The 14,562-nt window shown below is 41.0% G+C and overlaps 1 protein-coding gene across 5 annotated transcripts in view; it reads right to left on the reverse strand.

Annotated features, from left to right (window-relative positions):
- Positions 1-14,562, reverse strand: part of Alms1 (ALMS1 centrosome and basal body associated protein) — a 193,322-nt gene that overhangs the window by 60,142 nt on the left and 118,618 nt on the right. For all 5 annotated transcript variants that reach the window (XM_045152900.1, XM_045152898.1, XM_045152897.1 and 2 more), the window contains 2 exons: positions 12,857-13,027; positions 395-553 (listed from right to left, as the gene is read on the reverse strand). In XM_045152900.1, coding sequence (XP_045008835.1) covers positions 395-553; positions 12,857-13,027 — 330 coding nt within the window. The remainder of the gene's footprint in view (positions 1-394; positions 554-12,856; positions 13,028-14,562) is intronic.

Raw genomic sequence — 14,562 nt, forward strand, 5'->3', positions numbered from 1 at the left:
GCTAGAATGAAACCCTACCTTGAAAAACCAAAAATATAAAAATAAAAATAAATGAATAAATAAATAAAAAGAAAATAAGTAAGAGCATTTAAAAAATGAATTATGAGGGTGAGAGAGATGGCTTAATGGTTAAGGTGCTTGCCTGAGAAGCCTAAGGACTCATGTTCAACTCTCCAGGTCCCATGTAAGCCAGACACACAAGGTGACACAGCTTGCAAGGTTGCATATGCACTCAAGGTGATGCACTTGTCTGGAGTTTGACTTCAATGGCTAGATGTCCTAGAACACCAATTCTCTCTCTCTGTTTCTCTCTCTTTCAGTCTCAAAAAAAAAAAAAAAAAAGCATGAAACTGCATTTTCATCAGAATGAACAGATGTGGACATGCACAATTACCAGAAAGATCTAAGTCTAAGGCTTCTTTCTCTTCTGGACAGACTTCCTTAGGAATGGTCTTCTTATTATGGATCTCCTCTTTCTGTGTCATGGTTTTAGTGCCTGGCAGACTTTCAGTCATTCTGTCTTGTACTTGTACAGCAACAGCACCACTGGAACCTAAGAGTAAAATTAATATATAGTGGAGTCAGGACGTTGACAAAAATATTCAAAATGCCCCTTAACATTGACTATGTGGAAGAAATTGTTAATAGCATTGAAAAATATATCAGTAATAATGTTTAAAATCCAAATTGGACTGAAAAAGACTCTGGACAACTGGGTTTGAGCCTTGGAAGCTGGGATATAATTTGAGGTGGAAAGAGAAAGAAATTATAAGCAAAGGTGATTACATAAGCAAAGACAGGAGTCTGAAAAGCCACTAAGCATCTAAGACATCATGTGTATGGTCTGTCTGGTTATACAGTCTATAAGAAAAAGCAGAGATTTATTCCAACTCACATATAATCCTTTCCAGGTCCATCTATTTCCCTGCAAATTTCATTTTTCTTAATAAAATTTAGTAGCAGAAGCCAGTAAGCCAGAAAGGGGCTATACAGGAGGGAGGAGAGGGGAGGACTTAAGGGGATGGTATTGTGTATAGTAAGTAGAAGAACAGATTACTGGGGATAGAAAGGCTTAAGTGAGGACAGGGGAAGAATTGAGTAAAGGAAGGGTGGGGGAGAGTTAACCAAAATCTAAGAGGGTATGAATAAGTCATATGGAACCTTACTTCTTCTGCACAAGGGTATACCTAGAAGCCCATAGATAGCTGCTAGAAAATTTTCAGTGTCAAGGACGGGATACGTTCCAGTTGTTGCCCAGGGAGGTCACTGATGCCCCAAGATCATTACAGGCCATTGCCAAGACTCTTGGTTTCACTAGTGATGAAAACACCCTATGGCTGAAGATTCCACATGCTTGGGCTGCAAGGTCATGGAGAATCTTTGCTGGAGCTGAGCTGCAAACCTCTTCCATGTAGACCAGATGACAGAAAGCTGGAAAAAGCTATGCTGCATGCAGCTTCATGGGAGAGAGAGAAGTCATCAGTGCAGATAAATAAGAATGTACACTGTAAGCCTTAAGATTGGCCAGTCAGGCCAAATGAGTCAAAGGGTGCACATCTATTATGGGGGAAACCAACTGCTCTCCAATTGGACTGGAGGGCTGCTCCATGGAAGGGAATACATGCTTGATACTAAAAACCTATGATAGGGGAAGTCATGAGCCCTAGGGGTGAAATACCTGCTGGTGTCTGGGTAAAAGACACAGTATGCTCACCAAACTGCTCAGTAAGCACTTCCCTTAATTTTCATACGTACATACATACTATATCTCAGGCTGATCTGGAATTCACTATGTAGTCTAAGGGTGGCCTCAAATTCACAGTGATCTTCCTACCTCTACCTCCCAAGTGCTGGAATTAAAGACGTGTGCCACTGGGCCTATTAATGCTACTCTTACTTTTGGTTATAGAAGCTTCTCTTTTCAGATGGTGGTGACCTCTGGGATGACTCAAAAGGCACTACAGTGCTGAGAAAAAGTTGTAGAGGAATGCTCAGCACTGAAATATCTCTATCACATCATCCAAGGCTCAGAGTCCATTGCAGAAGAGGTGGCAGGAAGAATGTAAAGGGTAGGACTCCTTACACTGCATTCTTCCAGATACAAAATGTCCTGGATATCCATGAACTCACAGTGCCTGACACTACCTACATAAAACCATCATAACAGGAGTAAAAGATCATGACATGAAAATGAAAGAGACACTGATTGAAGGGGGAGGGGACATGATTGAGAGTAGAGTTGCAAAGGGGAAAGTGGGGGGGGGAGAACTAATATGTTTTATTGTCTATAATTATGGAAATTGTCAATAAAAAAGGGGAAAAAGCAGATAGAACTAGAGCTGTAAAGGTTGTTTATCATCCTAAAAGAGCTCCATTTTAATAAAGGACAATGGTGACAAAGTTTACTAGAGACTGACACAATGAAAACTTCTTCAGCAATGTTAATTTAGCAGCAGCAAAAAAAAAAAAAAAAAAAAAAAAGAGAGAGAGAGAGAGACATGAAAGTTTGAAGTGCTTTCCAGAATACGATCTAACTTCTTAAAAAAAAAAAAAAAACAGGTAGGAGAGATGGCTTAACGGTTAAGGGTTAAGGCACTTGCCTATGAAGCTTAAGGACTCATGTTCAACTCTCCAGGTCCCATGTTAAGCCAGAAGCACAAAATGACATAAGCATGCAGGGTTGCACAAACGCACAAGGGGGCACAAGTGTCTAGAGTTCAACTGCAATGGCTAAGGCCCTGGCACGCCAATTCTCTATCTCTTTCATTCTTGCATTAAAAAAACATAGGGATAGAGAGAAAGAGAGCACAATCAGTAAAGCACATGCCTTGCAAGTATGAGGATCTGAATTGATTCCCAAAATCTACATAAAAATGCTGGGCATGGGGCATGCACCTGTAATCCCAGCTCTAGGGAGGCAGAGATAGGGGGAGCCCTGGAGCTTGCTGGTCAGTAGCCCAATTCATGAACTCCAGGCAAGCCAGAGACCCTATCTATAAATGAAGGAATGAATAATAAGTAAATAGTGGCCACTGTTCCTGAGGAATGTGAGTCGAGGCTGTCCTTTTTCCCTTACATGCATAGGCATACACATGCCCACATACCCATATGCACAACATGAACACACACACGTGGAAAAAAAAGGAAAAACAGTATGTAAAAAAGCACTTTCTGTTCTTAAATATGTTTCTAGTTTATAATTGTGCAAAAGTAAAAGCTGTTCTCCAATACCCATCTTTGCTCTCCTTTACAAAAGGGTTCTAACTTTAGTTGGACATATAGTACAAGAATAAAGTCTGCCAACTTCCTTGGCAATTTGGCTTGGTGTGACCACATGACCAAGACTGGCTGGCAGCATAAAAAGTATAATTTCTGAGAAGTATCCTTACAGGAAGAAAAATTTTTTTCTTTCCCTTTCTTCTTGCTGGCTGAAATGTGGGCAGATGGCAATAGCTTAAGAATAAGGGTAAAAAAAAAAAAAAATTGAGCAATAGGGAATAAATACTGCAATTCCTTGGTGCTCTGAATTTTTACCAGAAAGAAATGCTTTCTTGTCTTTAAACCTATGTTAAATTTTGGTTTTGTTTTCTTCTCTCAGAGCAAAGCTAACCTTAATTTAATTATGCTACTGCAGGCATTTTAACGAGCATAATTCTGTTGAAGTAAAACTGGGTACATTCAGAAAACAAAGCTCAATTCCTGAAGAATAAAGGTTTTGGTACAATGTGTGAGTCACTATCGTGTGGTAAAGAAATCAGTTACTGGGAAAAGGAAAAGGTCCCTTAATTACTGGGAAAAGGAAAAGGTCCCTTATATAAATATTTGGCAATGACATTGTATATTATATTCAAATCTTCTCCAGGAATAATCTCAACTTTACCCCTGCCACGGCATGCCAGAACTATAGCTAAAAATTGTTAGGGTCTCAAAGCCTGTATCCATTTTCCCCACTCTCCCCTACTACCTATGTCGGACCTGGGAATGCCTTCTAGTATGGTAACTGAGAAATCTCTGGGCTAAAAGGAGGGAACACCATCTTCTAAAGCTCACACCTCCCTGTATCTCCTAAACTCCTTTCCCCACAGAGGAAGCTTTCCCCACCCCCCTGGGGCTGGCCCCTCCTGAGTCAGGCCCCTTGAATACATAATTTAATCAGGTCTCTCTCCTTTACACTCTGATAGCACTTACTTGCCTGGGTATGTCCTGCTTGCTTCTTACATGTATTTTGTTTCAGATGCTTTCTCACTTTATTACATGTGTGACTCTCAAGCTCTGGGCCCTTCACTACCTAATGCATAGCTCTCTTCTACATAAAGGTGGAGGGCATGTACTCTCATGATTTGTGCATCATGTGTGTGTATGTGCCAGAGGCCCTCTCTTGGGAGATTTTCTCTGTAAAAGAGATCTCCATATCACCATCCCTGCCCCTCTTTCCAGCCAGGCAAGGAAAGGAATTCCCTTCTGGAATAAGTCTGGAAACCCTGAGTCGTCGTCGTCTTCTTCTTTTTTTTTTTTTTTTTTTTTTTTGTATTTTCAAGGTAGGGTCTCACTCTAGCCCAGGAATTCACTATATTCTTAGGCTGGCCTCAAACTCATGGCGATCCTCCAACCTCTGCCTCCAAAGTGCTGGAATTAAAGGCATGCACCACCATGCCTGGTTCTATATCCAGCTTTTTATAAGTATTGGGAAATCAAACTGGGACAGTAGCCTTTGCAAGCACATGGCTTTAACCACTGAGCAATCTCCCAACACTAGTTTTAACACTTAAAAAAATAAAATTAGTTATTTATTGGGGAGGTGGAAGAATGGGCATGCCAGGGGCTCCAGCCACTACAAACTAACTCCAGACATATGCACCACCTTGTGCATATGGCTTACATGGGTCCTAGGGAACTGAACCTGGGTCCTTTGGTTTTTGCAGGCAAGAGCCATAACTACTAAGCCATCTCTCCAGTCCCAGTTTTAATTTTTTTTTCTTTTGGTTTTTAGAGGTAGGGTCTCACTCTAGCCCAGGCTGACCTAGAAGTCACTGTGGAGTCTCAGGATGGCCTTAAACAGTGATCCTCCTACCTCTGCCTCCCAAGTGTTGGGATTAAAGGTGTGCGCCACCACACCCAGCTCCCAGTTTTAATTTTTAAGCTTGTCTCACTCACACTGTCTCTTTTCTTAGTCATACTTCTTTCCTTATCTTTAAGTATATACATATCTCAAAAAAATGGAAAAATCTTGGTTTTACTTGCCAAACTATTTCTTTTGCTTAAAATTTATTAATTTTATTTCTCTTATTTCAATCCTCTTAAGTTCTTTGATCTAAATTTCTAAAATTTTTAATATTTCAGACACACCAAAAAAATACAAGGAATCTATAACTAAGCTTAAGAAATAAGCCATTAGACATACTTTTTTCAATGAGTTTCAACAAGTTCTTTTCTTTAAACATTTAAAAAATTTTTATTTATTTATTTGACAGAGAGAGAAAGAGAGAGAGAACTGGAGCCTCCAGCCACTGCAAATGAACTCCAGATGCGTGCACTCCCCTCCCCCTTGTGCATCTGGCTTACACGGGTCCTAGAGAACCGAACCTGGGTCCTTTGGCTTTGTAGGCTAATGTCTTAACAGCTAAGCCATTCCTCCTCCCCCCTTCCTCTGCTTCTTCCCTCTTCCCCCTCCCTCCCCCCCTTCACTCTCCCCCTCCTCCTCCTTCGTTTTTTTGAATGTTGGCTCTTACTCTAGCCCAGACTGATCTGGAATTCACTATGTAGTCTCAGGCTGGCCTCGATGTCACAGCAATCCTTCTTTCTACCTCTGCCTCCAGAGTGCTGGGATTAAAGGTGTGTGCCACCACATCCTGCTCAATGATTCTTCTTTGTAGCAACCTTCAGTCTGAATTTACAGCTTCTCAATCTCAAGGATGCTTTTCTTTCTTTTTAAGATTTATTTATTTATTAGATACAGAGAGGAAGAGGGAGAGAGAGAGAGAGAGAGAGAGAGAGAGAACGGGCACACCAGGGCTTCTAGCCACTGCAAACTAACTCCAGATGGATGCACCACCATGTGCGTCTGGCATATGTGGGTCCTGGAGAACCAGACCTAGGTCCTTAGGCTTTGCAGGCATGTACTTTAACTGCTAAGCCATATCTCCAGCTCTCAAGGATGCTTTCCAATTCTTTATTATATTGCATTAATACCAATTAATGCTAATAATTTCAATATCAATCAATAACATAGTACTTTATCATAAACGTCTTTGAATACTGTATAAAGGATACAACAGGGTATGTACCTTTAAATGACATGCCTTTCTCATTGAGTATTGAGATGTAATCACATTAATATATGTGATTCAGTCTGAAAGTATACAGTATTCTGCTGTATTAACATTATCAACCTACATATTGATAAATATAAAGCTATTCTGATTTTTAATACTGAAAAATGCTGCCTTCCTATAAGGTTTCCTACTGGTTATGTGAGACTGAAATCTTTCCTCAGTCTGTGTCTCATCCTTTAGTAGTTTCCTAACATTTTTTACACATATCATTTTTCATTTTAGTAATTTGAGATTTATTTCTCCTTGAAAGTCTGTGTTTTATGTGCATTGTTTAAGACTTCCTAAAGTGAGGGCTACAGAGGTGGCTTAGAGGTTAAGGTGCTTTGCTTCCTTGTGAAGCCCAAGGACTCATGTTTAACTCTTCAGGTCCCACATAAGCTAGATACATAAAGTGATGCAAGCATGCAAGGTCATACATGCACCCGCACGAGAGTCCAGTTTGTTTGCAGTGGCTGGGGGCCCTGGTGTGTCAATTCTCTCTCTCTCTCACACACACACACACAAAAATAATAATAAGGCCAGTCTGTTGGACTTGCCTCAAGGAAAAAAAAAAAAGAATTGCTCAAGTGAGATCTATGGATATAGTTCAGTTGTTACAGTGCTTACCTAGCATGCACCAAAAGTGCTGGGTTTGAAAAAAAAGTAACTTCTGGGTAAGATGGCGGTACACTAGCCATACCAAAGCAGCCTAAGGAGGGAAAAAACCAGAAACACAGCAAAATACACTCTTCTACTGAAATGTGAAGGTGTATAAATTATTATTAACCACAGTAGAGCAGCTTGAGAGACCAAGATCTTCCAGAAAGTAAGAAACTGGCCAGAATTTCACAGAGGTGCCAGTGGAGCCTGATTTGTGAGCCTGCCCGCCTGGCAGTGCAGAGTGGTAGGAGCAGAAACAAGGTGAAGGGATTATCCACTCATATCAACCTTCTCACAAAGTCAAGAAACCTGAAGGGGAAGAGAGCAGGGACCATCTGAGCAGCTGTTGAAGGAGAATATAAATGGGAAAGCTGAGCAACTTCACTACAACTCCAGGTACCCTGCAGAGCTTCCAAGTCCCCAACTGGCAGGGCTGTGAATGTCTGGAAAACTCATTCACCCCTGCTGTCTGGCCCTGAGAGAAATCAAGGTGGGCACTCAGCATTGGTGAGACTGGAAGTCATCCCAAAAGTAACAGGGCCTACTTATACAAAACCAGATACATAGGACTACACTGGAAGGGCTAATCTCTCTTTCCACATCAGGAAAGGTTATGTATTACATTTGAATGATACATTCTTCGTTGACTTTACCCTTCTAAAATAAGCTGTATTTTGCTGTTGACTACTGTTGCCTTTGATGTTTCCTGATTTTTAGGGGCTTTGTCCTTTTCTTCTGTCATTATTGGGGGCAGGGACTGACTGGCCCCAGCTTGACTTGGAACCCATTTCAGAATAGAAATCTCAACCTCCAGGTTGACAAGATTAAGGGTGTGGAGCAACACACATCCTTAGGGACTTTGGCTTTATTCAATTATCTGTTTATTTTAATCCCCACACTTGTATAAATATTCTGTGCTGGTTTTGATTGAATGTGTATATTACTCAGTTGAATTCTAGAATTTGTCAGTAATTTGCTTAGTCTATTATAATACTTGAACTACAGGCAAATTCAACACCGAGGGTCATTTCTGCTGTTTCTCTTGCAGTATAAGAGCTACACCTGGCACCTTAAACTCCTACACTGAAGACATATAAAGTCTATTTACATGGCTAAGAACATTGAAGATAATTAGAAAACCCAAGCGTCACATTAACTCAAGATTCAAAAGTCCACTACATTATAATACAAGAAAACAAAGAATCAAGACAATACAATCCAACCAAAAATTATAAACCCATCAGAAAGGACCCCCAGTGAGACTGTTTTAGATGAAAAGCCTGATGCTATCTATACTCAAAGAAATCAAAGGAATCAAAAAAGAAAACCAATTCCTGAAAGAGAACACAGGAAACCAACGTAAGGCAATAAGGAGGTCATTATAAGACATGAGTAAGAAAACAGAAATAATGGAAAAATATCAATTAGAAATGACAAACGGAGTAAGTCAAATAGAAAACTGTAGAAAGTCTCACCAGTTGAATGGATCAAGGAGAGGACAGAATATCTAAATTACAAGACCAGTGGTAGATCTAATACAGGCCAACAAAGACAAACTCATAGGAAGAAATGAATAGGAATTTCAAGACATTTGGGACACTATGAAGAGATCAAACATAAGAATTCAGGGTACAGTAGAAGGAAAAGAATTTCATTCCAAAGGCAAAACAGGTATTTTCTTTTTTTTTTTTTTGGTTTTTTCGAGTTAGGGTCTCACTCTGGCTCAGGCTGACCTGGAATTCACTATGTAGTCTCAGGGTGGCCTCGAACTCTCGGCGATCCTCCTACCTCTGCCTCCCGAGTGCTGGGATTAAAGGCGTGCGCCACCACGCCCGGCTAAAACAGGTATTTTCAACAAAATCATAAAAGAAAACGTCCCCCAAGTAGGTAAAGTGATGTCAATACAGATACAGGAAGCCTACAGAATACCAGACAGACAAAATCAGGAAAGAACCTCTCACCGTCACATAATAATTAAACTACAAAACACCCAAACCAAAGAAAATATATTCAAAGCCATTAGAGAAAAAAATCAAGTCATATACAAAGGCAAGCAGATAACTCAACATAACTTTAAAAGCCAGAAGAGGGCTGGAGAGATGGCTTAGCGGTTAAGTGCTTGCCTATGAAGCCCAAGGACCTAGGTTCGAGCTCGATTCTCCAGGACCCACATTAGCCAGATGCACAAGGGGGCACACGTCTGGAGTTCGTTTGCAGTGGCTGGAGGCCACTTTGTAGGCTAATGTCTTAACAGCTAAGCCATTCCTGATTAAAATATTCTGTGCTGGTTTTGATTGAATGTGTATATTACTCAGTTGAATTCTAGAATTTGTCAGTAATTTGCTTAGTCTATTATAATACTTGAACTACAGGCACACACGGGTGGTCAGGCTTTGTAATGAAGCACATTAAATAGCCGAACCATTTCTCCAGCCCCCTCCACTTTTTTTTTAAAGTATCTTATTTTTATTTGATTTGAGAAAGAGAAAGACACAAGGAGAGAGAATGGCCTCCATCCACTGCAAACGAACCCCAGATGCAGGTGCCACCTTATACATCTGGCTTACATGGGTCCTGGGGAATCGAACATAGGTCCTTTGGCTTTGTAGGCAAGTGCCTTAACCACTAAACCATCTCTCCAGCCCCATTTTTTTCTCCATCCATACTTTATTAAGCTTGAGGACTGGTTACAACAGGGGTGCAATTGGCACAAAGGCCCACCCCCACCAGCACACAATAAGTAAATAAATAGATAAATAGCTGGGAGTGGGCATGGGTGGCATGTCAAACACTGTAAGGGGGGACACTAGGGATCCCTCCCATGCTGTGGCCATCATTAACACTGGCTGGCACTATGATAGGGGAGGCAGAGGCCTCTCTATAGCACCCAGAACCACTGAGGGGCCACTGTGTCTCTTTGGAGAAGTGTTATATTCAAACTTGGCCCCTTGACGTTTAGAGATCAGGTCTCAGAATGTAGTGCAGGCTGGCCCAGCATTCACAGCAATCCTTTTGCCTCAGCCTCCCAAGTGCAGCCCCCACACCTGAAACTTGAGCCCTTGGATGGGTCCAGGTGGGCCCAGATTGCCAAGAGGCCACTGTCTCTCAGACTTCTGGACTACTCATTCATGATCTAAGAGGCCAGTGAGTCACTCCTTGGTGTCCTGATGGGTCCACTGGGGCTCCAGGCTAAGCAAGGGCCATTGTTACTATTTAGCAAACAGGACCCAAAGACAGTGAGCCACTACCACAATTATGACTGGTCTACTCAGGCAAGTAATGGGCTGTGGTCCCTTAGACATCTGACTGGTCAGCAAGGACCAGAGGGCAGGCCCCAAAGGGCAAGCTGGCCTTAGCAGTCCCAGGGAAGAGGGGGTTACTTATGGTTGAGAAAAACTTCAGTTGATACCAGCGCCCATATTTCAAGAAACAGAAATGACAGGGCAGGAAATAAGGCCACCTGGTGGGGTTAGGCCAGGGTGACTCTTCAAGCAGCCACAGGGCAACTTCTGGAGAAGCAGGGCCCAGCCACTGCTGAGAGGGTGCATGGAACCACACATACCCCTTCCTGGGTGCAAGCCTCATAGGGCTGCAGATGCTAGGGCCAGAGGGCTGGCATCACTGAATTGTACTCACAGTCTTCATCTACGGGATCAGGGAGTGGGTGAGATGGGGTTGTAGTTGGGTGGACTCAGTCCTCCAGTGCCTCCACCAAGCCCACGATGCTCTCCACATAATACCCTTTTTTTTTTTTTTTGAAAAAAAATAGAGTCTCACCAGGCATGGTGGCATACATCTTTAATCCCAGCACTCCGGAGGCAGAGGTAGGAGGATCACAGTGAGTTTGAGGCCAGCCTGAGACCCCATAGTGAATTCCAGGTCAGCCTGGGCTAGAGAGAGACCCTTCCTCGAAAAACCAAAACTAAATAAATAAATAGTTAAGTCTCACTGGAACTTGTGATGCTCCAGTAGTTACCACTCAAATGTTGAGAACACAAACCTCTGCCATGATAACAAACCAGAGGATGGTAAACACAAGGTGAGACAAACATGCAAGATCGCACATGTGCACAAGATGGTTCAGGCGTCTTGAGTTTGATTACGGATATGCATGCCCACCCAGCCCAGAGCCCAGCTGCAGGAGCTAAGACCAAACAAGGGAATTTTCCAACCTCACCAAACCTGAAGGGAAGACAGTTATTAGCTAAGGAGCTGCTGAAAGGTATACAGGTGGGACCAGCTGAGCAGTTCCAGTACAACTCCAGTCTTCCTGCACTCTCCCATCCCCCAATAGTCAGAAACAAGAACCTCCAGAGAACGCATTCAGCCCCAGCGGCAGGGCAACCAGCTTTACAGCTGATCAGAGCAACAGCTCCACACGCAGGGATCGAGGTGGGCACACAGCATTGGTGAGACTAGAGGCCACCTTAAAAGGTAACAAGGCTGACTGACAAAAAAGCAGGTACACAGGCCTGCACTGGAAGTGTTAATCTCTCTTTCCATGTCAGGGCAGGTTATGGACTACATATTTGTGGTTGGCTTTACCATTCTCAATTAAGTTGTATTTGATAGTTGACTATTGTTGCCTTTTACGCTTTCATATTCATAGGGCTTTTGTCTTTTTCTCCTCTCATTATTGGGGGCAGGGTCTGATTCAGACCCAGGCTGAACTGGAACCCATTTCAAAACAGAAATCTCAAACCTCCCAGCGGACAGGATTAAGGGTGTAGAGCAACACATACCCTTAGGGATTTGGGCTTTATAAAGTTATCTGTTTCAATCCCCACACTTGCATATTCTGTGCTGGCTTTTACTGAATGTGTATATTGCTCATTTGAATTTTAGAATTTTGCCAGTAAATTACTCCACCCAGCCCACTAGAATACTCAAATAGCAGGCAAACTCAACACCTAGGACTACTTCTGTGGTTTGATTAGAGAACAAGAGCTACACATGTCACCTTAAACTCATATTCTGAAGGTATATAAAGTTGGATTTCCAAGTCTAAGAGCACTGCAGATAATTAGCAAACCCAGGCATCAAACCACTCAGGATTCAAAAATCACTACATTATGATACAAGAAACACAAAGAATCAAGACAATACAACCCCACCAAAAATTATAAATCCATGAGAAATGACCCATAATGAGACTGTTTAGATGAAATGCCTGACAAAGATTTTTTTTTAAAAATGATTTTTATCTATACTCCAAAGAAGAAATCAAAGGAATTAAAGAAAAAAAAAAAAAAAACTCCTGAAGGAATTCCAAGAGAACACAGGAAACCAGCTTAATGAAATAAGAAGCTCATTACAAGACATGAGTAAGGAAAGAGAAATACTGAAGAAACACCAGGCAGAAATTCTAACCAGCCATGTGCTTTCTGACCAAAAATGCCAAAAATATTCATTAGAGAAAATACAGCCTCTTCAACAAGTGGTGCTGGGAAAAGCTGATATCTGTATGTAGAAAGATGAAAATAGATCCTTATCTTCCTCTATGCACAAGAATCAAGTCCAAATGGATCAGGGACCTTAATATCAGACCTTAATCTTTGAAACTGCTAGAGGAAAAAGTAGGGGAAACTCTTCATCATACTGGCATAGGCAATGACTTTTTGATATAAACCCCATTGCTCAGGAAATAAAACCACTAACCAACCACTGAGATCTCATGAAATTGCAAAGCTTTTGTACAGCAAAGAATACTGTGAATAGTGAAAGTGATAACCTACAGAATAGGAGAAAATCTTTGCCAGCTATGCATCTGAAAGAGGATTAATGTCCAGAATATACAGAGAACTCAAAAAAATAAAATAAAAAGGCAATAGTTTTAAATGAAAAGATTCAGAAGACAAGTCACAAAACACACAGTTACTCATTACCTGCATCATCTTTCTGCGAGAGTGTTTTCCTCATTGACAAGGGACCCTTGGTTACTGCCCTCTTACTGTAGATCCCTTCTTTATGTTTAATGTTCACTGTGGCTGGGAGGTCATCATTCCTTGTGCCTAGCACTTGAGCTGGAAAATTTGGGGCAATAGCATCATTGGACCCTACAAAAAAAAAAATGGGAAAATATTATAATTAACACTAACAGCCTTAAAGACTTAAATCATTTTGCCTTTCAGACCATTTTTATTAAAAAGGTGATCAGATTGGAGTGTTGCAGGGTAATCAATCAGAAGGAGCTTTCAGTCAAACTGAAGATATGAGACACGTAAAATAAATGGCAACATTACCAGTTAAGAAAGCAAATAATATATAGAGTAGAACATTGATTAATTTGAGAGGGATCCAACTTTCAGCTCAGGAGGATTTCTAAAGGAAAGAGAAAACAGAGGTGATTTTATGGTATGGAGAAAAAGCAGTAAGACACATTTAGGCAGAAAGGCAGAAGGTACTCCATGAACACAGAGAATATACATGAACAACACTTTTATGGTCAGGGTGGATTGTAGGATATATTAAAAAGTGATAAGATATATTTAAAAAGGATTGCTTGGGGGCTGGAGAGATGGCTTAGCAGTTAAGGCTTTTGCCTGAGAAGCCAAACAACCCAGGTTTAATTCCCCAGGACCCACATAAGATAGATGCACAAGGGGCACATGTGCCTGGAGTTCATTTGTAGTGGCTAAATAACCTGGCATGCCCATTCTCTCTCTCTCTGTCTCTCTTTTCTCTCTCTGCTTACAAATAAATAAATAAATAATTTACAAAATTATTGCTTGGGATAAGATTCAACAGTATGTAGAATCCTAACCCTAAAACTATAAATTTTATTACACATAAAATGCAACATCATTGGAAAAATTTTAAATAATGTGATACTAAACCTGCTTTTTTAAAAAAAATTTTATTTATTTATTTGAGAGCGACAGACACAGAGAGAAAGACAGATAGAGGGGGAGAGAGAGAGAATGGGCGCGCCAGGGTTTCCAGCCTCTGCAAATGAACTCCAGACATGTGCACCCCCTTGTGCATCTGGCTAACGTGGGACCTGGGGAACCGAACCTCGAACCGGGGTCCTTAGGCTTCACAGGCAAGCGCTTAACTGCTAAGCCATCTCTCCAGCCCTAAACTTGCTTTGTTTTAGGAAGATTAACTAATTTGATAATACAAAACCCTGAAAACGGGCTAGTGATATATACCTCAGTTGTAAGGTACTTGCCTAGCTTGTGTGTGAGGCAGTATCTCAGTTCTAGTACTGTAAAGGGAAAATAATATGTGACAAAGAAATAAAATTTTAAAGTATTAAATTTTCTTTTAAAATATATCCAATATTATCATAACCATTAATAAAAGAACTGATCTATTATCAATGCTATATCTGACAGGAGGCAAAAAAATTTTCTGGATATATAGTTTTATTATAACACAGAATCATCTTCTACACACTTAGGTTTCCTTTCAGCTCAGGATCCCATAATTTGTGTATTTCTACAGCTCTTAGTTAATACATATGCTATAAATGTTAAGAAAGTCTTATCAATCCAGTAAGAAATGCAAATAAGCTATGAAGGGTTTATCAGAACAAATTTCAAGGATCCTACCAAGCCTTCTGGATCAAATCTATATATGGCATTGTGCT

This window comes from Jaculus jaculus, chromosome 6 (assembly GCF_020740685.1).
Source record: "Jaculus jaculus isolate mJacJac1 chromosome 6, mJacJac1.mat.Y.cur, whole genome shotgun sequence".
Classification (NCBI taxonomy): domain Eukaryota; kingdom Metazoa; phylum Chordata; class Mammalia; order Rodentia; family Dipodidae; genus Jaculus; species Jaculus jaculus.